Source organism: Gorilla gorilla, chromosome 15, assembly GCF_029281585.2.
Source record: "Gorilla gorilla gorilla isolate KB3781 chromosome 15, NHGRI_mGorGor1-v2.1_pri, whole genome shotgun sequence".
Classification (NCBI taxonomy): domain Eukaryota; kingdom Metazoa; phylum Chordata; class Mammalia; order Primates; family Hominidae; genus Gorilla; species Gorilla gorilla.
In genome coordinates this window covers 77,395,542-77,421,524 of record NC_073239.2, presented here as the reverse complement: position 1 = coordinate 77,421,524, position 25,983 = coordinate 77,395,542, and the positions used below count along the sequence as shown (strand labels likewise).

The 25,983-nt window shown below is 35.8% G+C and overlaps 1 protein-coding gene across 7 annotated transcripts in view; it reads left to right on the top strand.

The window, feature by feature from the left end:
• The first annotated feature begins 577 nt into the window (after positions 1 to 577).
• Positions 578 to 25,983, top strand: part of C15H14orf39 (chromosome 15 C14orf39 homolog) — a 75,801-nt gene continuing 50,395 nt past the window's right edge. The window contains exons 1-11 of one of the 7 annotated variants that reach the window (XM_019009346.4): positions 578 to 749; positions 1,618 to 1,674; positions 1,767 to 1,823; positions 2,886 to 3,012; positions 8,310 to 8,399; positions 14,954 to 15,141; positions 15,234 to 15,276; positions 17,245 to 17,365; positions 18,359 to 18,450; positions 19,850 to 19,977; positions 20,837 to 20,913. In XM_019009346.4, coding sequence (XP_018864891.4) covers positions 1,626 to 1,674; positions 1,767 to 1,823; positions 2,886 to 3,012; positions 8,310 to 8,399; positions 14,954 to 15,141; positions 15,234 to 15,276; positions 17,245 to 17,365; positions 18,359 to 18,450; positions 19,850 to 19,977; positions 20,837 to 20,913 — 972 coding nt within the window. In that variant the 5' untranslated portion in view covers positions 578 to 749; positions 1,618 to 1,625. Of the gene's footprint in view, positions 750 to 840; positions 882 to 1,496; positions 1,675 to 1,766; positions 1,824 to 2,885; positions 3,013 to 8,309; positions 8,400 to 14,953; positions 15,142 to 15,233; positions 15,277 to 17,244; positions 17,366 to 18,358; positions 18,451 to 19,849; positions 19,978 to 20,836; positions 20,914 to 25,983 lie in introns of those variants that run through there. The other 6 variants (XM_055361945.2, XM_055361943.2, XM_055361944.2 and 3 more) reach the window with 6 other exon arrangements.

The following is a 25,983-nucleotide window of genomic DNA, read 5'->3' as shown; positions in this document are numbered from 1 at the left end:
CGAGAAATATACAAAGGATTGAGGCACTTTGGAGGACTGAACTGCTTAATGATTTTGTTTACACTCTTTATTTCACTTTGGATAGGCAGACAAAGCCTAAGAGCATAAATTACCTAAAGACAGCATTTTGGGCAGAAAATGTACTTTATTTGAAACTGAGCAAATGAGTCAGTCTCAAAATGTCCATTCAACTAATATGTATTTGAGTTGTGCTTGCTTTTTAAGATGTTTTGAAAAATGCTGAATTCAGAATTGAATTTTGATTATTGAATTGAGTATTTTTTACTCTTGTTTAAAGTTAATATCAATTTTATTGCTGTACTCCAAAATATTTTTAAAAACTTGTTACAAGAGGAATAAATAGGTTTTAAAAAACAACTTGTCTTCAAGAAAACAGGAGAGTCTCTGACAGGTCTCTACTTCTTTGAGGGTCCTCTAACTCCAGCACCCACTTCTGTGGTTTTACGGGGCTTGTTCCGCGCTTCCACCCGCGAAGAAGGAGCGGTTGTAGCCGCGCAGGTCTCGTCCAGAGCGCGATCTCGCTGCTCTTCAGCGCGATCTGCGGCTCCCGCGGCGTGCTCCGCGGGGTCTCTCAGGGCTGGCACCAGGGGCGTGGGGGCGGGGCTGAGCGAGTCCAGGCCAGGGTTCCGGTGACCGTTTGTAGTTAGGATCGGCTGTGGCGTCCTGAGTGGAGTTTGGGACCCCAGGGAGGGAGGGTGTGGGCGTTCGGGTCCAGAGGGGCTGTTTAGGTGCGTGTGGAAGGGAGCTGCATGTGGCGGTTTTTCTCTGGGCCGGCGGCTCTGAGGGGGAGCGTGTGCGTGGGTGGGAGGGGGCTGGCTGGCCCTGCCCCTCAGAACGACCGGAGTCGCCTTATCCCGCGGGTTGGTGCGGCCCGAGGCTGAGGGCGAGGCGGGGGATGGGGGGGATGCGGTGTTGCAGCCTCGGGCGAGGGGAAGCCAGGACAGGAGGCTGTGAGGGTGGGAGTCGGCGGGCGAACTCCCACTGCGGGAGGCGCACGGGCTGTGGTTCCTGGGCTCTGAGGGGCACGGTAGACACGAACCCCGCCTCAGGCGTATGCCGTAATGCGAATTGGCTGTTCTGTGAAAACCTCCATTTTTTTGATTCTCCGTGGTAAATTCGTAAATTCGAAATCGCACTGTTTCTCTAGGTTTACCCGGGTGGTGGGGAAGGGCTTTCGTTAGAATTTTGCTACACGTGGTTGTACACACGCCACCAAGGGACATATTCGGAGCGTTTACTTTAAAGGGCATATCCTGTGGAGAAATCTGGGTGTCCGTGAACCCTGGAAGATCCGGACGCTTGTTGCAATCCCACGCATAAGCGGTTATGCGGGTGCTTCCCACCCCATCCCCAAAACTTTAAGTCGTGCCCCGACTCAACAACGATTTCTGAGATTTCTGAAGCGCACGTTGAGCTTGGCCCGGGAAGGGGCTGGGAATGTCGCCATGGGCTCAAGGGGGCCTCTCTTCTTCCAGTTCTGGCTCTGCGCACATGTTCCTGTGAAGAATGCTATATTGAAAAGGTCGTTACCAAATATATCCTGTTTTGCATATGACTTCAGAAAATCTTATAATTTTTTTTTTTCATTTAACATAGTATCCAAGATGAATGACAGCCTGTTTGTCAGTTTGGACAGGCTTTTGCTAGAATTTGGTAGGTATAAAGTGAAAAAATAAGTAGCTTTTTGTATGATCATTTGATATTTTAACAATGAATTGAAGTCACAAGATAATTATTTATTTTAGTCTTCCAGTATCAGCAAGACATAAGTACTAAAGAAGAGATGATTCAAAGAATTAATAGTAAGTAGCTTTGCATGATCAAGATATTTTAGTCTTTTAATTCCTTATGGCATATAACATACAATTGCTCTGTTTAGGGCAACTTATTGTTGGCGTTATAACTTTTGTGCCAGTTCTCTCTAGCGACAAATAAACTATTTACCCTAGACAAAATAGATGTGACTTAACTATAGCTGTTTGATAATAAACTTCTATATTCAGCATTTAATTATTTTGTGAAGAATTTTGTCTTAAGTAGAAATGACCCCTTAGGTGCAGTGGAAAAGATGTTATTTTTCTCTAATAACAAGTTATTTCAAATAGTTGAGTGAAATTTTTTTATCCTTATAGAAACCACCAGAAATCAGGGATCAAAATCGATAGATGCCACATTTTCAGGAATAATAATTCTGAAAAATAATGTTATCAGAGAAATAGCAAGGCAAATCACACAAATACTGTATAGTATTTTAAGATCCAACAAAACAACTATAAAAAATAGAGTTCTAAATTTCTTCATCGTTCTGAAAAGGTAGAGTTTGGTTATATTTTCTGTAATCAAAAAAGAATACAGAATATTAAGAATTTATTTTAATCTTTTCAAGAAATTATGTCCATTTTATCTTGTATTTAATCACTAGTAACAGAAATAAGTGAGTTGAAAGTGCATTTAATAATTGACATAGAATTGATGAATAGAAATTTCACATTTGTCAAAAACAGAAGGCTTGTATTAGTGTCATTAACAAATAAATGTTTGCAAGAATTCATAGCATCTTAAGATACGATTGACCTTAGATATCACTGAATCTAGCCCTTTTATGTTAAAGATGAGGTACTAGGGACATTTATTTTTCATCATTCCCAAACTGAAATTCTTCTTAGCTTCTGGCTCTAGGATCAGGCCTGGCCCTGGTTCTCTGCATTTTAGTATATGGTCCCACCCATCTCAAGCCTCGTTTCCTCTCCATTCTCTGGCTCTCTTCCTTTTAGGTAAGCTGTCATACCCATTTTTTTTTCCCTATTTGTTTATTTTGAACTTATTATTTCTACATTAAGAAAATAAACATTTTCTCTTTGTAGAATGCTGTGAAGATATTAAGGAAAACAAAGTAACTATTTGTAGGATACATGAAACTATAAATGCAATAGATGAGGAAATTGATCATTACTGTAAACATAGTGAGGAGATTAAAGACAACTGTAGAAAGTGAGTATTTGAAAGAATCAGTTTTAATTGCATTCTTTTATTCAGGGTTTTTGAACTTACAGTTGAAGATACTTCCTTCAAAGTAGTATTCTGTATTAGCTAATGAATCAAGTCTTAATGTGCCTTGTTATGCCACTATGTAAAGGGATTATAGGAGGATCAGAAGAGAAATAGAACTAAACAGTTATAAGAGCTCACTAATTCAGATCCACTTAATCTAACTATAAACTTTTGAATAAGCTCAGTATGTAAAATTCCTATTAGATACATTTGAAACAATTTCCATTTTTGAATTTTCAAGATCTTATTTTTGTGTGAGGGAATACAACCTGAAGTTTTTCAAAATAAAAATATTTAATACGTGAAGAATTTTTTCAACATGGCTTCAGGTTCTGGATTCTACTAGTTAACTCTAGACAGTTTGAAACAAATACATAAAAACAACAAAGACTTATTACAAATATAAATTTTCTGTACTTAGTTTTATATGGACATTGTAGTAAGTACTGTACTTTAGGATCATATTTGTTTTGAAATATTTTGTTGTTCAAAATTTTAATAAGCCTTTTTTGTTTTTCCCCCATTAGTTTTTTCCCACTGGTTTTAAGAAATTATAAAAGTAACATATACCGAATACAAATGTTCAAGCAATATACACATATATGGTATAAATAGTTTTTCCCTGCTTGCAGTTCCCGTCCCCTACCCTGTCATCCTCTGCATAGGTAATCACTCACATCCTTTTAGATCTTGAAGAGTCAACATCATTATTACGCACACCACACAAGCACACACACACACACACACCTGTCTATATAGCTGTCTTTCCTTTTTACAAAAATGGAATCACTTCATTCTGCAACTTGCTTTTTAACATTTAACAATACGTAATGTAAATGGTACTATGCATGTAATTTTATATATATTTCATTCTTTTTAACAGCTCCGTGGTATTTCTGGTATTGATGTAGCCTGTTATTTAGCCATTCCCCTATTAATGGAAATTTAGGTTATTTCCAGTCATGTACAGATATACTTCCACATATAGAGATCTATTGCTATAGAATGGGCTCCTAGAAGTGAAATTGCTAAAGAGTATGCACATTTAAACATTGGGTCGATAATACCAAACTGCTCTCCAAAAAGTTTATACCAATTTGTGCTCCCACCAGCAATGTATGGGAACAAAATTTTATGCAGTGACACATTGATTGACTTATTATAAAGACTATTACTTTTATAAATAGAAAATGAATTATTAAAAAACAGTGTAGGAGAGTTCCTATTTCCTCATACTCTTGCCAACACTGGAATTGTCAGTGTTTAAATATTTTGGTAATCTGATCAGCCAGAACTTACATGTTGTTGACCATTTTCTTTTATTTTGATTTGGGTTTTATTGTAGTAGATTTTACCAGTGGTTTTCCTCAATTAGCTGCATTGGGTTGTGGAAAAGTACTAGTAGTTTCCCCGTAGAACCTACCGTGTCCTGGATACACTGTACTTTGTAAAAGCTTAATTTCTGCTGGGTCTGAGGAGAGTCAGTAGGATCTGTTGATTTTAATATGTCTAAATTCATGAATACCTCTAGTTTATGGTTTCAGCATACTGGTTACGAGATTTAAATGTGAAATAAGAATCTATGAAAGTACTAGAAAAATGTAAGTGCTATATAATCTTTGAGAGAGGAAGGTCTTTCTAAATATGTCGCCAAAATCAGAAACCACATAGGAAATGATGGATAAATATGACTGCACACAAATTAAAAAGAAAAATACCCTATAATGATGTAAAAGACAAAAGGATAAGCTAGGAAAAGTGTCAAATAAGGATTGTTTAAAAACATAAAGTACTTGTAGAAATTAATAAGAAAAAGCAAAAGTCCTATTAGAAAAATGAGCAAAGAAGATAAACGGGTAAATACCAAAATGAAAAAAATACACAAGTCTAATACATGTGCAGAAATGCTCAATCTTACTAATAGTCAGAAATATCTAAATTAAAGCAATAATTAAATGCTATTATTTTTGCCTCTGAGTTTTGCTGAGATTTAAAAAAATAACACCTAGCACTGGCAAGAAATAAGAATATCAACTCTCATACACTGTAGGAGTGTACAGTAGTATAAATCTTTTAGATGACATGCCAGTATATATTTTAAAAGCTTTAAAAATAAGCATGATTTTAAAAAAAAATAGAGATGGAGTCTCACTGTGTTGCTCAGGCTGGTCTCGAACTCCTGGATGCAAGTAATCCTCCCACTTCGGCCTCCCAAAGTGCTGGGATTATACATGTGAGCCACTGCGCCTGGCCCAAGCATAAATTTTGATTAAGTGATTCCATTTCTGAGAATTTTTCATAAGGAAATAGAGATCCTCTCAAAGATGTAATGTACAACCAAATGTTTATGTCAGTCTTTTTTTCATACACAGAACATTTTTACAATTTATTTTTAATTGAAAAATAATTATGTATGTTTAGATCAAAATGTGATATTTTGATCTATGTGCACATTGTTGAAAGAAGCTAATTAAGATTCATCACCTTACCAACTTATTTTTTTGTGATGAGAATATTAAAAAGCTCATTTTTCTAGCATTTTTGAAATATATATTATTTAACTGTAGTCACTATACGGTGCAGTAGATCACTAATTTTTTTTCCTCCACTCCAACTTAAACTTTCTGTTCTTTGATCAACATCTTCCCTTTCCCCATTTTTTCTTTACCTCAACCCCACCTCTGGTAACCACCTTTCTACTCTCTGTTTATATGAGATTGACTTTTTTAGATACTACATATAAGCGAGATCATACAGTATTTGCCATTACCTGCCTGGCTTATTTCACTTAGCATAACATGTTTTAGTTCCATTTATGTTGTCTTGAATGACAGAATTTCCTACTTTTTTCAGGCTGTATAGTATTTCATAGTGTATCTATGCCACACTTTCATTATCCATCATCTCTTGTGGAACACTTAGGTTGCTTCCATACCTTGATATTATGAATAATGCTAAAATGAACATGGGAGGGCAGATATCTCTTTGATGTACTGATTTCGTTTCCTTTGGACGAATACTCAAAAGTGGGATGGCTGGATCATATGGTAATTCTATTTTTAGTTTTTTGAGGACCTGCCATACTATTTTCTGAAGTAGTTGTACTAATTTACACTTCCACCAACAGTGTCCAAGAGTTTCCATTTCTCCACATCCTCCCCAAAAGTTGTTGTTATTCACCTTTTTTATTTTTTTGAGATGGAGTTTCACTCTTGTCACCCAGGCTGGAGTGCAATCGCACGATCTCGCTCACTGCGACCTCCACCCTCCGCCTCCCGGGTTCAAGTGATTCTCCTGTCTCAGCCTTCCGAGTAGCTGGGATTACAGGCATGCACCACCATGCCCAGCTAAGTTTTGTATTTTTAATAGAGACAGGGTTTCACCATGTTGGCCAGGCTGGTCTTGAACTCCTGACCTCAGGTGATATGCCTGCCTCACCCTTCCAGAGTAATGGGATTACAGGTGTGGGCCACCGCAGCCAGCCTTATTCATCTTTTTGATAACAGCCATTCTAACAGGAGTGAGGTAATATCTTATTTTGGTTTTAATTTGAATTACCCTGATGATTAGAGGCATTGAGCATTTTTTCATATATCTGTTGGCCATTTGTATCTCTTCTTTGAGAAATGTCTATTCAGATCCTTTGCCCATTGAAAATGTCAGGTTATTTATTTTTTCTATTAAGTTGAGTTCCATTTCAGCCTTTTTATAATGATAGGAAATATTGGGAGCAACTCTAATGTTCAGCATTAGGGAACTGGTTAAATGAGTTTTGGTATATCCATATGAATGAACATTAGGCAGCCAGTGAAATTGTGATATAGGTGTATATTTATTGACATGGGAAGATGTTAACGGTAAAGGAAGGTTTTTAAAAAGCAAGGTCTGCAACTTGCTTTTTAAAGTTACAAATTGGTCAAAGCAGATTAAAAAACAATATTCATAATATTAAGCTAATTTAGTAATTGTATATTTATATATAATTACAAAAAGTCTAGAAGGATGTACATCAAAAGGCTTATAGTGAATACCTTCTCAATGAACATGTATGTTTTATGGAATTTTAAAATAATTCCAATTTTTATTTTAGATTCAAGGGCACATGTGCAAGTTTATGAGATAGTTATATTGTGTAATGCAGAGGTTTGGGGTACGACTGATCCCATCACCCAGGTAGCGAGAGCATAGTACTCAATAGTTTTTCACCTCTTCCCCCTCTACTAGTTTCCAATGTCTACTGTTGCTATCTTTATGACCATGAGTATTTATGACATTTAAAAATATTGAGAATATATGTATGTATAATTTTTGATCTTCTAATTTCATTTTGGAGAATATTTTCTAAGGAAATGGTCAGAAATTCAGACATATTTAAGTACAAGTTCTGTTACTAAGTGATAAAGGAGGATAAGCTCTCGATGTTAAAATGTATAATTATAGTAACATCTGGAAACAATTTATTAAAACAATAATAGTAGTCATTATTCAATATTGAGAATATGACTAATAGTTATTTTCTTACATATACTTTTCTGTGCTTCCAAATTGGGCATGTATACTTTTTGAATCTGAAAAAAAATGTTAGAAAAAAGGGCAATATTTGAAAAATACTTACACTGGAAGCCGCCATGGTATATATTAATTTTATATTTTTTTGTATTGGTAATATTCTTTCAAGTTACGTAACAAAAATGTATAAGATGAATATTTGTTATATTCGTATTGTCTGATTTTGTAATTCATTTGCTCTGGTTTTTCTTTTTTTTTGTAATTCAGGATGATGTGACACCTGTTTTCTAAGTGTTAAAGGAGCAAAAAAACCTCTCTTTAGCCCTTATTCTAGTTCTTTGAATGCTTACTCCAAAAGAATTTTTTTGACCAAAATCTTAGAAATGTGATGAGAAAGAAAGGCTGATATTGGAGTGTTACAAAGTGTATAACAGAAATGCAATAGCAATACACAATCCAGCCATGTCACATTTGCTCCTTCCCTAGTAATGGTTCAAAAACAAGTTTAATATAAAAATTCATGAATATTGATATTCGAGCATAATAGTCCTTGAATGGAGGTAGTGGGAGTGATATGAGATGGAAATACTTTTCTTGACGTGAGCTTGTTTTCTCCAGGAAGAGAAAGATTCGTTTCTCTTTAAATGATTATGTTCATTTTTTTTATTATCTCTATCAATTTGTTTATCATTCTGAGTTGCTAATTACAAATATATTTTTTTCTATAGCTGGAAGCCAACATGTGATGTTTTTCGTAAACATGAAGATTATATGCAGGACCAATTTACTGTTTATCAAGAAACTATTGAAAAAGACAAGTATAGTACTCATATGAAGTTTATCAATTCTATAAGTTTGTATTATTAGGACATGGTGTGTAAGAATGTCAGTTGAAAAATGTAGACATTTTGTACTCAAGGAGTTTTTTGGTTTTTTTTTTTTTTTTGAGATGGAGTCTCGCTCTGTCCCCCAGGCTGAAGTGCAGTGGCATGATCTTGGCTCACTGCAAGCTCTGCCTCCCGGGTTCACGCCATTCTTTTGCCTCAGCCTCCCAAGTAGCTGAGACTACAGGTGCCCGCCACCTCGCCCGGCTAATTTTGTGTATTTTTAGTAGAGACAGGGTTTCACCATGTTAGCCAGGATGGTCTCGATCTCCTGACCTCGTGATCCGCCCGCCTCGGCCTCCCAAAGTGCTGGGATTACAGGCGTGAGCCACCATGCCCGGCCAGGAGTTTTTGTTTTTAAGTAAATGTAGTGTTTTGGACTCCTTGGGTGCAGTGGAACGTCTACCTACTTGTTGTAAAGCTCTCTCTAACCCTAGATATATTTAGATATGGCCTTAGATATAAACTGTTTCTCAGTGGCAATTATTATAGCAGAGTCCATCAATTAATGGTCTTTATGAGTGAACTGTTCAGGCAAACATCTTGGGGAATAGTTACCTGTAGAATTAGCTTATAACAAATTTGGGATATTGATGTCTGAATGGTATTTTATATCAAACTTCTGTTTTTTAGACAGCTGATTTAATGGAGTGGTTATATTCTAATAGAGAAACACCAATAATTGTATGAATTTATTTTATTATATGCATAATCACATTGTTTTGGGGATTAAATATAATTAGTGAATGTAATGAAACAAGACAAGAGACTTTGAACACATTATATAGCATAAAAATTTCACCTAAGACATTGAAATGTTTTTATTTTTAATATAGTTGGATGAGAGCAGTATCTATTTTTATGTTGTAACTAAAACGTGCAAAATCTAGAATGCAATACTCTATATATTCAAAGACAATTCTTAAGAAAAGGTAGGGACTAAAGTTATAGATATAGACTTCATTTTGAAATCATGGAAATACATGAGATTGCCCATGGAAATGTATGGAGCAAAAAGAGGAGAAAGCTGGAGTACACCATCATCTAGAGGGTAGGCAGAGGGTGGGATCAATGAAGGAGACTTGTCTTGTCATTTATACATCCTGCTTCATTTAAAAAAGAATTTTAGATGATTTGACTAAATAATCATCTTGAAAGGATCGTGTTTAAAGAAACTAGATTAAAAATCAAGGCTGCAGGGAAGTAAGGAAAATATAGGAAGTTGAAGCCTTTGATAAAGTTAGAAATTCATACTATGTATCCCGCACATTTGTTAGATATAGGTACGAATTAAGCTTTCAAATTCCTAGTAGTCAAGGCATTGTGGAAATATAATCAGTGTGGGATTCATAATATTCATTTAAAAAAACAGGTCAATTGCTTAGGATAAGTAGAGGCTTTTCCTGAGGTTTGAGAGAAATTTCTCCTCTGGGTCCTCTAAAGGGGAAATTGTGCAGTGTGCTTCAGTGACCTCCCCCAGCCCCAAACACAGTATATATAACTGCTTCTTATAACATCTGTCAATGTAAGTCATGACTATACAACATTAATTCTTAAAAATGATTCTGTGAGAGGCTAAAGCAAACCAGTTAAAATATGTACTTCTCTAACAGTGTTTGTTATAGAGGACTTCTGTGAGCTAACTGAAGGTATTAAAGTGAAAACAGTTGTCTGTTTTTTTCTTAAATCAGCCACATAGCTTAATTGAATTGATGCTTCAATACCAGGCATTTATAAATGGAAAATAACTCATTTGTTGGTTTCATGGATAATGGAGGAAGTAGAGGCACCAGTTGCTTGTTTCTCCTAATCTCCCATCCCTGTTCAAGTCATTCATGAAAAATAGTATTGCTGGCACAGATGAGATAATAATGGCTCTTGTTTAACTATGACTTACCTATGCTAGGCTCTGCCAGAGTTTCTATATGGAGTGTGTTAGAAGAGTGAGCATGAATATACAGTACGAATAGGGTGGATGTGGCATATTCATCTCACCTGGAACTGGTAACCCAGGCTTAATTTTCTTATAGGTATTTCTTCCCTGGACCATTTTTCCCAAGCGATTAAATAGTAAGTGGGTCTTAATTAGCAAATATGCGTTTAGAGGAATAGGAGCTTGTTTGGGGCTCAACTGCTTTTCCTTGCTAAAGGGGACAGTTTAGTAATATTCAGAAATTAAAACTTTCTTAAGATTCAGACCCGCTGACTAGCACAAGGCTGTTATCCTTACTTTTCTTCTCATGTGTGCAGTTTTTGAAACTTGCTCTTCTCTAATCTGCTAAGGTGAGATAATCCTCAGAGAATCTTTTAAGAAACTCCCCGATAGAGTATACCTTGATCCAAGAAATGAGAAAATCTTGAGGAATGTAAGGACTATATATTTTCAAAAATTTTTCTATGAGTTTTTTGAAACTAAGTATTTGATAAGAATTGGGCAAAAAGAAGATTTAAGAATATATTTTCTATAAAGAACTGGATTTAACATTTTCAATGTTTTCGATTAGAGTTGGCAAGCTTTTTTGGTAAAGGACCAGATAGTAAGTATTAATATTTTAACCTTTGTGGGCCAACATCTGCCATGACTACTCCACTCTGCTATTATGGCACCAGAGAATTTCAGATAATATGTAAATAAATGAGCTATGGTCTAATAAAACTTTATTTATGGACATTGAAGTTTAAATTTCATATAATTTTAATGTGTTATGGAATATTCTTTTGATTTTTTCAATAATTTAAACATGTAAAAATCATTCATAGTTCATGGGCTGTACAAAAATAGGTGGCAGATTAGATTTGGCCCATAGACCATCGTAATTTTGATTCTTGTAGAATTGAGCACAGGTCAAATAAGAAAAAAAGGTTATTTGAAGGGTTTTTTGTGTAGGAGCTGGTTTTTTGAAAAGATAAACAAAATTGATAGACCGCCAGCAAGACTAATGAAGAAAAGAGAGAAGAATCAAATAGATGCAATAAAAAATGATAAAGGGGATATCACCACCAATCCCACAAAAATACAAACTACCATCAGAGCATACTATAAACACCTCTATGCAAATAAACTAGAAAATCTAGAAGAAATGGATAAATTCCTCGACACATACACTCTCCCAAGACTAAACCAGGAAGAAGTTGAATCTCTGAATGGACCAATAACAGGCTCTGAAATTGAGGCAATAATTAATAGTTTACCAACCAAAAAAGTCCAGGACCAGATGGATTCACAGCTGAATTCTACCAGAGGTATAAGGAGGAGCTGGTACCATTCCTTCTGAAACTATTCCAATCAATAGAAAAAGAGGGAATCCTCCCTAACTCATTTTATGAGGCCAGCATCATCCTGATACCAAAGCCTAGTGAAGACACAACAAAAAAAGAGAATTTTAGACCAATATCCCTGATGAACATCCATGCAAAAATCCTCAATAAAATACTGGCAAACTGAATCCAGCAGCACATCAAAACGCTTATCCACCACGAACAAGTGGGCTTCATCCCTGGGATGCAAGGCTGGTTCAACATATGCAAATCAATAAACGTAATCCAGCATATAAACAGAACTAATGACAAAGACCACATGATTATCTCAATAGGTGCAGAAAAGGCCTTTGATAAAATTCAACAACGCTTCATGCTAAAAACTCTCAATAAGGTATTGATGGGACGTATCTCAAAATAATAAGAGCTATTTATGACAAACCCACAGCCAATATCATACTGAATGGGCAAAAACTGGAAGCATTCCCTTTGAAAACTGGCACAAGATAGGGATGACCTCTCTCACCACTCCTATTCAACATAGTGTTGGAAGTTCTGGCCAGGGCAATCAGACAGGAGAAAGAAATAAATGGTATTCAATTAGGAAAAGAGGAAGTCAAATTGTCCCTGTTTGCAGATGACATGATTGTATATCTAGAAAACACCATTGTCTCAGCCCAAAGTCTCCTTAAGCTGGTAGGCAACTTCAGCAAAGTCTCAGGATACAAAATCAATGTGCAAAAATCACAAGCATTCTTATACACTAATAACAGACAAACAGCCAAATCACGAGTGAACTCCCATTCACAATTGCTTCAAAGAGAATAAAATACTTAGGAATCCAACTTAGAAGGGATATGAAGGACTTCTTCAAGGAGAACTACAAACCACTGCTCAATGAAATAAGAGAGGACACAAACAAATGGAAGAACATTCCATGCTCATGGGTAGGAAGAATCAATATCGTGAAAATGGCCATACTGCCCAAGATAATTTATAGATTCAGTGCCATCCCCATCAAGCTACCAATGACTTTAATCACAGAATTGGAAAAAACTACTTTAAAGTTCATATGGAACCACAAAAGAGCCTGCATTGCCCAGTCGATCGTAAGCCAAAAGAACAAAGCTGGAGGCATCACACTACCTGACTTCAAACTACACTACAAGGCTACAGCAACCAAAACAACATGGTACTGGTACCAAAAGAGAGAGATGGACCAATGGAACAGAACAGAGCCCTCAGAAATAATGCCTCATATCTGCAACTATCTGATCTTTGACAACCCTGACAAAAACAAGAAATGGGGAAAGGATTCCCTATTTAATAAATGGTGCTGGGAAAACTGGCTAGCCATATGTAGAAAGCTGAAACTGGATCCCTTCCTTACACCTTATACAAAAATTAATTCAAGATGGATTAAAGACTTACATGTTAGACCTAAAACCATGAAACCCTAGGAGAAAACCTAGGCAATACCATTCAGGTCATAGGCATGGGCAAGGACTTCATGTCTAAAACACCAAAAGCAATGGCAACAAAAGCCAAAATTGACAAATGGGATCTAATTAAACTAAAGAGCTTCTGCACAGCAAAAGAAACTAGCATCAGCGTGAACAGGCAACCTACAGAATGGGAGAAAATTTTTGCAATCTACTCATCTGAGAAAGGGCTGATATCCAGAATCTATAATGAACTTAAACAAATTTACAAGAAAAAAACAAAGAACCCCATCAAAAAGTGGGTGAAGGATATGTACAGACACTTCTCAAAAGAAGACATTTATGCAGTCAAAAGACACATGAAAAAATGCTCATCATCACTGGCCATCAGAGAAATGCAAATCAAAACCACAATGAGATACCATCTCACACCAGTTAGAATGGCGATTATTAAAAAGTCAGGAAACAACAGGTGCTGGAGAGGATGTGGAGAAATAGGAACACTTTTACACTGTTGGTGGGACTGTAAACTAGTTCAACCATTGTGGAAGTCAGTGTGGTGATTCCTCAGGGATCTAGAACTAGAATTACCATTTGACCCAGCCATCCCATTACTGGGTATATACCCAAAGGATTATAAATCATGTTGCTATAAAGACACATGCACACGTATGTTTATTGCAGCACTATTCACTATAGCAAAGACTTGGAACCAAGCCAAATGTCCAACAATGGTAGACTGGATTAAGAAAATGTGGCACATATACATCATGGAATACTATGCAGCCATAAAAAATGATGAGTTAATGTCCTTTGTAGGGACATGGATGAAGCTGGAAACCATCATTCTCAGCAAACTATTATTGCAAGGACAAAAAAGCAAACACCGCATATTCTCACTCGTAGGTGAGAATTGAACAATGAGAACACATGGACACAGGAAGGGGAACATCACACCCCGGGGCCTGTTGTGGGGAGGGGGTAGGAGGGAGAGATAGCATTAGGAGATATACCTAATGCTAAATGACAAGTTAATGGGTGCAGCACACCAACATGGCACATGTATACATATGTAACAAACCTGCACGTTGTGCACATATACCCTAAAACTTAAAAGTATAATAAAAAAGAAAAAAGGGTTAATGTCCTTTTGCAAGAATTAACTGTCTCACTCAAGATTTGTGCCTAAATAGATGACCATCCACTACTATTGGAGCTGGAGTAGAGGAGTTCTTCTAAACTGTGATAAAATTTTCTTCATAAAATAGTTATGGGGTACACATGATGGTGAACACAGAGTTCTAATACATAGAACATGACTTCATGTGATAATTTTAGCTAATGAAAATTGAAGATTAAAAAGATATGGTTATAGAAGTAGCTGAGCTGGGGAGAGTAGAGACTCAGAAGCCAGGGAAGATAGAGGTTCCACAAGGAGTAAGTGATCAGAAGAACCAGGTTCTGAAGTGTCAGTTAGGATGAGTACTAAAAAGAGATCATTCAGTTGGACAAATTTGATCATTGGTGACCTTGGGAAGAATAGCATCATTAAAATAGTGGGAGTAGGAGTTAAATTGAATAGAATTAAGAAGTGAATCACTCAGGTAATGAAGAAAAAGTCAAGTTGAGAAGTGTGGTGGAGTTAAGGAAAGTCTAAAGGGCAGACAATATTGAGGGAAGCAAGAATAAGACATTTGATTTGCCTTTTATGTTTAGTAGACTTTAACAGTGTATTCACAAAGTTTTTAGATCTGTTGTTGTTATATAAACATCATTTAATTTTAACAGAGAAATGTATCATGATTATATATGTCAGTATAAAGAAGTTTTGAAGCAGTACCAACTAAAATACTCAGAAACACCCTTTTCACGTGAATATTATGAGAAGAAAAGAGAACATGAAGAAATTCAAAGCAGAGTGTTGGCATGTACTGAACAATTAAAAATGAATGAAACAATTTTTATGAAATTTCGAGGTATGAATATTTTTGTTATATTGTTTTAATTATGATATCTTTGTAATGAAAAGAATATAATAATCAGCTTATGCTGTGACTTTATTTTTCAGTGCCTGCTCCCTTTCCATCACTTACTAAATGGACATTAAACATGTATCCACAATAGTATTTGTACTTATAATTTTTATTAGATAAGCATTATTTTGTATTTTAATTGTTACTGTGTTTCCTTTGTGAGAATAACATGGATTTGTTTTGTGTTTAATTAAAAGATTTAAAAAGTAATTTTAAAGGTCATCTTGGATTCGTTTTCATGTATATTCATGTGATCAGAAGCAAGCAACTTTGGTGAGAATAAAATGGCATATATATTTGGGTTTAAGTGGCGTGTCTTAGGAACCAAACCAATGAAAATGTCATATTGGTCTGTCTTACCAAAGAAAATTCCAGTTAAATTGCTTATTACTTGTTAGAATGGAAGGTGCAAAGGAGGTGAGTTACATTTATTCATTCATCATTGGAAACCTACCTTATGCCAGGCAATACTGAAGACGATACAGAGCTCTCTTCCAAGGAGCTCTGAGTTTAGTAGGGAAGACTGACATGTAAATAAATACTTCTAATACAGTACCACTGTAATAGATGCCTAAGTAATTCTTAATTGGTCTAAGTCTCACCTGTTTGTCAGAGAGATCTTCCCTGATGATGAACCTGAAACTTTAATCCTCTTTCAACCTCCAGAATCGTTCATATGCTTTCCTATCAGATTATAACTCCACTGTTTGTACTAAGTCTTCTTTATCCCCACATCCTACCTTGCTTTCTGTCTGCTTCATTCTAAACCATCCTTTTAACTCTTCTGCTGCTAGCTTTTTCCATGTTTTGGTTTTAGTCTCTTCTGTTTTTTGTTGTTCATTTGCTGCCCATTTGCGCTTTAACTTCTCAGTGGGAAGGGGCCAGACGCTGGTATAGCAAGGGTTTAGGGCGTTGGATGTGGAATGGGATGAGATATAAGGTTGCATGACAAACAGGAAGAGGTGAATGGAGGTAGGAAGAGTTGAAGATTAGGATTTAATTATCTGTAAGTAACATTTTAATGGAAACTTGATAACAATAGACTTATAAATCATGATTCACTTGAAATTTTATATTCTAGCATATAAATCATGCATATTTTAAGGCAGAATAGGAAAGCCCTGATTAATCTTCTCTGGAATTCTTGTTAACTGTCACTATTCTATCATTTTCAAATTCTCCTAAATGGATTGTAATTTAGGACATTGTATTAGCTAATAACCACGTGGAATGTATTAATAGCTGAGGATTTTTTACTTGAAATTGGGCACAAATCCAGTTCAAGCAGAAAGTCCAAGTCGAAGATCTGCCTCTCTTTTGAGTTCTGTAGGGTACACTGATGAGCCTTACAGAGCAAGAAAAGGGAAATTTGGTCGATTTTGTTTTTCTCCAGCATACTGTTGTTGGCTTGAAATGGATATATTTTAAATATTGTCTTTGAACAAATAAATAATGGAAGCATAAGAAGTTAAATTTGGGCCTGAATTATGTTTTATTAGTTATGCCAAGTGACACAATGAACTTTGATTTAAAAAGCAAAAAAAAAAAAACTACCCTGTGAAAATACTTAACTGAAATAATCCTAACAAATATTTTGTATGAAATGTTTTTTTAAGCTCAGTATATAACATAAATAATAAATTATCTTTGTTAGTCTGCCAAATGTTTATATTATTCTCCTGTTTTCAGATACTGTTTTTTTTTGTTTTTTTATTTTTATTATTTTTTTATTTTTTTTCTACTCAAACTTTTTATTTTTTTATTTTTTTATTTTTATTTTTTGCTCTTTGATCTCTTTTTTTTAATTATACTTTAAGTTTTAGGGTACATGTGCACATTGTACAGGTTAGTTACATATGTATACATGTGCCATGCTGGTGCGCTGCACCCACTAACTCGTCATCTAGCATTAGGTTTTAATATTGCTTACTGTTTATATGAAACATACATATAAATGATGTCACATAATATTAATCATTTCTGATATGGCACATATATTATAAATATAAAATTTACTTATATGACATAGTTCCTTAACATAAAAAGTGTTAATTTGAGATGTGAAACACAAGATATTCTTAAACATGCCAGCAATCTTACCAAAAGTTCATCTGAATTGAAGAAAGAAGTAGATGAAATGGAAATAGAAATTAATTATTTAAACCAGGTATATATTTTGTTATATATTTCTAATATGTGTATTAATGTATAAGTATAATGGTATGTTAGTTGACAGTTTTAGAAGAGCTATTTTTAAGAGAGTCTAATGTGGAGAAAGGTTTAAGATAATTTAGATTACCTTTGGAGCCAAAAGGTATTTTAGGTACTGAATATATTAATTTGTATTTTTTATTAATTTTATTAATATATTTTATATTAATTTGTATATAATTTAATATATATATTTAGGTACTGAATGTATTTTGGGGAATAGTTTAGCTTTCTTTGAGGTCTGAGGAGAGAACATGAGGAAGGAATAAGATGCAACATAGTAACAGGATTTTAAAGGCATTAAAAGATCTACGCCAGTGTTTTTTAAAAAGGTAGTAAATAAATAATTTAAACTTGAAAAATATATGACTATAATCTTTAGCGAGCTAGGCTAGAACTAGTTTAGCCTTTAAACTTTTCTTGGAAACATTTGGATGTCATCCATGAAATTGTGGCTTTTATTTACATAGCATGATAACCCATCAAAGTCACTTCCAAATTCTGAGAAAAATTTGAATATGATACCTGATTTTCTAAATTTTTGAAAATTCTGTTAAATACTGTATACTTATCTTTCATTAAGTATGAGGTACCAAATAACAGTAATATCATTGTAGTAAACAGAAGAAAGTAGATGCCATTTCCTTTAAAATATATGGTAACTGTCCTTAATGTAAGGAATCAATGTCTACTTTGCTTATGATTATCTGTTTTTAAAAAGATGGGAGTTTGTTAAAATCTACATATGCCACTGGAATTGTAAGGAAAAGTTAAACGGGTGTGATTTATTGTTAATTTTGTTTTTGTTTTAATAACTGTAAATAGAAGATAGTAAATACTATCAAAAATATGAATCTTATGATTATATAGAAAAACATAAGATAAAGCATATCTTTTTTACTGCTTTGCAAGTCATTATTTTGTTTTGTGTTCCCTTTTGTCTTTTTAGCAGATATCTAGGCATAATGAAACTAAGGCTCTTTCAGAAACTCTGAAAGAAAAGAACAAAAATACAGAAAACAGAAAAGAACTGAAAGAAAGGTATAGGTAACCTTTAAAATTAAATTTTATGTGAACAGATATTTTGCATCTAAAAGTTTGATTCTATATTCCATCCCAAACCACTAATATTTACACAGTATCTGTAAATTTTGTTGTGCAGGCTATTTTCTATTAATTTCTTATGAAAAATATTATTAACTTAAATATTATGAGCTAATACTAAAATCTGCTTGTTATTTAGTAAGGCTGAGGATAATGTGTAAAGAGAAATAGAGTAGCAGCAGCACATCTGCTGTTCTAGAACCTGTCAGTTGTATAATTCATCCAGTGTTTTCCATGATGGGCCAGCAATAGGAGTAAAACAGAAACAATGGTGGGAATAGCAAGGTATTTACTTTTTTATCACCCTGTCCACCTTGACCAGTTCTTCCTTTGCTATAGAGTGAAGATGAGTCAAAGCATGCTACTAAATGTGTGGCATCATATTTCCTTGTCTTTTGTTTTAATGGCGATAAAATAGAGATCAGTGATAGAGGCCAAAAAAAAATAGATGGACTTTGCGTGTTATCGTATGACAGAAAAATAGATGTATTATGCTATTTCTGACCAACTTTTACTTTTTCCCCCTACTTATATCCTTTTCCATTCTTCTGAAACTCCTTTCCTCAAGTTCCATGGCCCTTAATCTGATTTTTCAACACACTCTTCTGTCGGGTTAATTTCCCTGATCCTACTTTTTTTGGATGTGTTATTTTCTTGATTCCTCCACTCCCATGTACCACATTCAGTGCAAGTGTGTCTTTAATTTTATGATGAAGTTAATTGAAAAAATAGGTAATTAGACAGAATTTTACTTTATTGACCGCCTTTAAGAAAAATTCCATGTATTGACAGAAACATATAAATATTTAGTCATTTTTAACTCAATATATATTCTGACACTGTTTATTCTATTTCTTCAATTTAGATAAAATTTAGTGAAAACTATTCTTTCAGTAAAAAACTTAAAAGACCCATTTATGATTACAATACTGTTTTAACAATTTCTGTATTCATGTTGGTTGATTTATTTCTGAATATGTCTTTTTAAAGTTTGAAGTACCATGAAATCTGAAGCATGCTATTTGTAGTTACAAGTTTTGGCTTAAATTGTTTTTGACATGTGTAGGAAGTCTTCTGCAATGATTATATTTTAAAAATAAGAGTGGACTATATTGAGAAGAGCATTGAACTTAATCAGGGGTAGTGTGTTTTTGCTCTGACACCACTACTAAGTAATTCAGTCATTTTGGGCAAGTCTATTAAATTCTTTGGAACTCAGTTTTATTATCTGCAAAATGAGGGGTTTTATTATATAGTATCTAAATATGCCTCCTAGCTTTAAAATATGTTAATTTTAACTTATCTAATATTTAATGTAATTCACCTTTCTCTTTAGAATTTTTGGAAAAGATGAGCATGTACTTGCGTTGAATAAAACTCAAAGCAGTCAATTATTTCTTCCTTATGAATCTCAGAAATTAGTAAGACCAATAAAGATGCATTCTTCAGAACCAAGAGTTGCAGGTATAATATCTGTTTGTTATTCAAAAACATCATTTTTTTTGCAAACACACAGAAGAAATAGAAGGAAGCAATTTTATTTATCATTTGGTGTAAGTAAAAACAATACTGGAGACCTATAAACTCAAGAGAGTACTGCTTTGAATCTTTCTGAGAGCAAACAAAATATGTCTTCTATACCTAACTTTTTTCTCTTTGAGAAAGGAATTATTCACACAACAAATTTCAAAAAAAGCTTGTTCTGGCCTGGTTGCACAGCTGTTAGAGGAGGATGAAAAATTACATATTTTTCATTTGAGGAGTTGATTATCAATATGTATGACTTAGGCAGGTAAAAGACTTATGCTAATAGTATCTGTAACTTAGTCACTGAGATATTTGAATCAAGTTTCATTCAATGGCTCTGCAGATTAAATTATTAGTTTGGTGCAAAAGTAATCACGGTTTTTGCCATTGCTTTTAATTAAAATTTAATGGCATTTACCATTACATAATGGTTTTGGCATTAAAAGTAATGGCAAAAATCATGATTACTTTTGCACCAACCTAATACATTATATTAGATTAACTACATTGGCTAGTTTCTTTGTCTTCTGAACCACTCTGTCTTCTTTGGTAACTCATTATAAAGGTACAGTTTTGTCAGTTGGTCTTTTGTCATTGCATCTTCATAGTTATTGTAAAGCTATTATATAGTAAGGAATTAAGAGTTTTAAAATAATTTCATAATTCTGTATTTTAATTTAAATTAAAAATTCATGTAGACTTGATTTTCTAAATTACAAGTTTAGGTTAAATATTGGGGAAGATACTTGATTCTGTTTCCAGCATTGATTTAAAGTAGTACTATTTAATAATCTAGATATAAAAGAAGAAAGTTCTGTGAAGCAGTCAAAGCTTGCCAATATTGACTTTAGACAAAAAGAAAATGATACACAGGTAGGTGTCTCACTTTTAGTAGTATAAATTAAATACCTGCTTGCATTAAATGTAATAATGAATGTACTGCCCTTAAGACACAGAGGTGTGTGTGTGTGTGTGTGTGTGTGTGTGTGTTATAAATTTATTAAATCAGCCATTAGTGCAAACTCAAGGTCTAAAAAATTTAAAGGTGTTTCAATATGGCATTCTGATTATATACTGTAACCTGTCCCCTTATTCCTAAAAATAATAGAAAAAGATATTTTAAAATACCAAGCTCTGTACATAGTAGATCCAAAACTGTGAGAAATCCCTGAAGGAAAATAGCAGGATTGGATTGAAGAGGGAAATTATTGCCTAGGACATGCATAGGAGAATACCGTTCTACAAGATAAAGGTATACGGACGATGAGTAAGGTAATTGGTTGTGTTACGTCAGTGGTAGTTAGTTTACTTAACCCCCTGTTCATCTTATATCCACTGTATCTTTGGCCAGGCATCAGCAATGGAATGACTGTCTCCAGGTGGAAGCAGTGAATATGGAAGTTTAGGTGAGAGAGATAGGCAGGTCCCCTGGGTGGTTCTTGATGCCCATGAAGAACAAGGGGCATACCACCCAGAGAGCTAACTGCTGGTGACACACTTTTTTATCTTTCCCCATTCTTCCTGAAAATAGTCCAGAGGAAAAGCCTCAATGAAAAATATAATTGTTCTTCCACTGGTAGTGGTGACCAAAGTAATTAGTGAAACTCAAGTGTAAATATGTATAACTTATAAAAATTTTTAAATCTGGTACTGAAATTCCAGATGATGTCAATATGTGATAAGGGTGGAAAGATAAATGAGAAAAATAAAAGTTTACCAGAGTTCTATTTTTTATTTAAGGATAGAGGTAGGGAGAAGATATGAACACTGATGAACTCTATACATTGTTGGAAAAATGTAAATTTATGCATACATATTAAACATTTAAGGGTAACCACCAGAAGAGAAATGGAATGTGTTAGTTTTAAAACAGTCGAAGAAAAAAGATAAGGCAAAATTAATTAGACCAACAAAAGACAGTAATGGGGGTAAAAATAAAACAGTTAGAAAGCATTGTAAATGGAAAACGAATAAGGCGCCAGAAATAGTTCTGAACAAATTAGTAACCACAAAAATGTGACTGGTTTAAACTCCCATTAAAAGACAGAACTAGGGGAGGAGCCAAGATGGCCGAATAGGAACAGCTCCGGTCTACAGCTCCCAGCGTGAGCGACGCAGAAGACGGGTGATTTCTGCATTTCCATCTGAGGTACCGGGTTCATCTCACTAGGGAGTGCCAGACAGTGGGCGCAGGTCAGTGGGTGCGCGCACCATGCGCGAGCCGAAGCAGGGCGAGGCATTGCCTCACCTGGGAAGCGCAAGGGGTCAGGGAGTTCCCTTTCCGAGTCAAAGAAAGGGGTGACGGACACACCTGGAAAATCGGGTCACTCCCACCCGAATATTGCGCTTTTCAGACCGGCTTAAAAAATGGCGCACCATGAGACTATATCCCACACCTGACTCGGAGGGTCCTACGCCCACGGAATCTCGCTGATTGCTAGCACAGCAGTCTGAGATCAAACTACAAGGCGGCAGCGAGGCTGGGGGAGGGGCGCCCGCCATTGCCCAGGCTTGCTTAGGTAAACAAAGCAGCCGGGAAGCTCCAACTGGGTGGAGCCCACCACAGCTCAAGGAGGCTTGCCTGCCTCTGTAGGCTCCACCTCTGGGGGCAGGGCACAGACAAACAAAAAGACAGCAGTAACCTCTGCAGACTTAAATGTCCCTGTCTGACAGCTTTGAAGAGAGCAGTGGTTCTCCCAGCACGCAGCTGGAGATCTGAGAATGGGCAGACTGCCTTCTCAATTGGGTCCCTGACCCCTGACCCCCGAGCAGCCTAACTGGGAGGCACCCCCCAGCAGGGGCACACTGACACCTCACACGGCAGGGTATTCCAACAGACCTGCAGCTGAGGGTCCTGTCTGTTAGAAGGAAAACTAACAAACAGAAAGGACATCCACACCGAAAACCCATCTGTACATCACCATCATCAAAGACCAAAAGTAGATAAAACCACAAAGATGGGGAAAAAACAGAACAGAAAAACTGGAAACTCTAAAACGCAGAGCACCTCTCCTCCTCCAAAGGAACGCAGTTCCTCACCAGCAACGGAACAAAGCTGGATGGAAAATGATTTTGACGAGCTGAGAGAAGAAGGCTTCAGATGATCAAATTACTCTGAGCTACAGGAGGACATTCAAACCAAAGGCAAAGAAGTTGAAAACTTTGAAAAAAATTTAGACGAATGTATAACTAGAATAACCAATACAGAGAAGTGCTTAAAGGAGCTGATGGAGCTGAAAACCAAGGCTCAAGAACTACGTGAAGAATGCAGAAGCCTCAGGAGCCGATGCGATCAACTGGAAGAAAGGGTATCAGCAATGGAAGATGAAATGAATGAAATGAAGCGAGAAGGGAAGTCTAGAGAAAAAAGAATAAAAAGAAATGAGCAAAGCCTCCAAGAAATATGGGACTATGTGAAAAGACCAAATCTATGTCTGATTGGTGTACCTGAAAGTGATGCGGAGAATGGAACCAAGTTGGAAAACACTCTGCAGGATATTATCCAGGAGAACTTCCCCAATATAGCAAGGCAGGCCAACATTCAGATTCAGGAAATACAGAGAACGCCACAAAGATACTCCTCGAGAAGAGCAACTCCAAGACACATAATTGTCAGATTCACCAAAGTTGAAATGAAGGAAAAAATGTTAAGGGCAGCCAGAGAGAAAGGTCGGGTTACCCTCAAAGGGAAGCCCATCAGACTAACAGCGGATTTCTCGGCAGAAACCCTACAAGCCAGAAGAGAGTGGGGGCCAATATTCAACATTCTTAAAGAAAAGAATTTTCAACCCAGAATTTCATATCCAGCCAAACTAAGCTTCATAAGTGAAGGAGGAATAAAATACTTTACAGACAAGCAAATGCTGAGAGATTTTGTCACCACCAGGCCTGCCCTAAAAGAGCTCCTGAAGGAAGTGCTAAACATGGAAAGGAACAACTGGTACCAGCCGCTGCAAAATCATGCCAAAATGTAAAGACCATCGAGACTAGGAAGAAACTGCATCAACTAATGAGCAAAATCACCAGCTAACATCATAATGACAGGATCAAATTCACACATAACAATATTGACTTTAAATGTAAATGGACTAAATTCTCCAATTAAAAGACACAGACTGGCAAGTTGGATAAAGAGTCAAGACCCATCAGTGTGCTGTATTCAGGAAACCCATCTCACGTGCAGAGACACACATAGGCTCAAAATAAAAGGATGGAGGAAGATCTACCAAGCAAATGGAAAACAAAAAAAGGCAGGGGTTGCAATCCTAGTCTCTGATAAAACAGACTTTAAACCAACAAAGATCAAAAGAGACAAAGAAGGCCATTACATAATGGTAAAGGGATCGATTCAACAAGAGGAGCTAACTATCCTAAATATATATGCACCCAATACAGGAGCACCCAGATTCATAAAGCAAGTCCTGAGTGACCTACAAAGAGACTTAGACTCCCACACATTAATAATGGGAGACTTTAACACCCCACTGTCAACATTAGACAGATCAACGAGACAGAAAGTCAACAAGGATACCCAGGAATTGAACTCAGCTCTGCACCAAGCGGACCTAATAGACATCTACAGAACTCTCCACCCCAAATCAACAGAATATACATTTTTTTCAGCACCACACCACACCTATTCCAAAATTGACCACATAGTTGGCAGTAAAGCTCTCCTCAGCAAATGTAAAAGAACAGAAATTATAACAAACTATCTCTCAGACCACAGTGCAATCAAACTAGAACTCAGGATTAAAAATCTCACTCAAAGCCGCTCAACTACATGGAAACTGAACAACCTGCTCCTGAATGACTACTGGGTACATAACGAAATGAAGGCAGAAATAAAGATGTTCTTTGAAACCAATGAGAACAAAGACACAACATACCAGAATCTCTGGGATGCATTCAAAGCAGTGTGTAGAGGGAAATTTGTAGCACTAAATGCCCACAAGAGAAAGCAGGAAAGATCCAAAATTGACACCCTAACATCACAATTAAAAGAACTAGAGAAGCAAGAGCAAACACATTCAAAAGCTAGCAGAAGGCAAGAAATAACTAAAATCAGAGCAGAACTGAAGGAAATAGAGACACAAAAAACCCTTCAAAAAATCAATGAATCCAGGAGCTGGTTTTTTGAAAGGATCAACAAAATTGATAGACCGCTAGCAAGACTAATAAAGAAAAAAAGAGAGAAGAATCAAATAGACACAATAAAAAATGATAAAGGGGATATCACCACCGATCCCACAGAAATACAAACTACCATCAGAGAATACTACAAACACCTCTACGCAAATAAACTAGAAAATCTAGAAGAAAAGGATAAATTCCTCGACACATACACTCTCCCAAGACTAAACCAGGAAGAAGTTGAATCTCTGAATAGACCAATAACAGGAGCTGAAATTGTGGCAATAATCAACAGCTTACCAACCAAAAAGAGTCCAGGACCAGATGGATTCACAGCCGAATTCTACCAGAGGTACAAGGAGGAACTGGTACCATTGCTTCTGAAACTATTCCAATCAATAGAAAAAGAGGGAATCCTCCCTAACTCATTTTATGAGGCCAGCATCATTCTGATACCAAAGCCTAGTGAAGACACAACAAAAAAAGAGAATTTTAGACCAATATCCTTGATGAACATTGATGCAAAAATCCTCAATAAAATACTGGCAAACCGAATCCAGCAGCACATCAAAAAGCTTATCCACCATGATCAAGTGGGCTTCATCCCTGGGATGCAAGGCTGGTTCAATATACGCAAATCAATAAACATAATCCAGCATATAAACAGAGCCAAAGACAAAAACCACATGATTATCTCAATAGATGCAGAAAAGGCCTTTGACAAAATTCAACAACCCTTCATGCTAAAAACTCTCAATAAATTAGGTATTGATGGGACATATTTCAAAATAATAAGAGCTATCTATGACA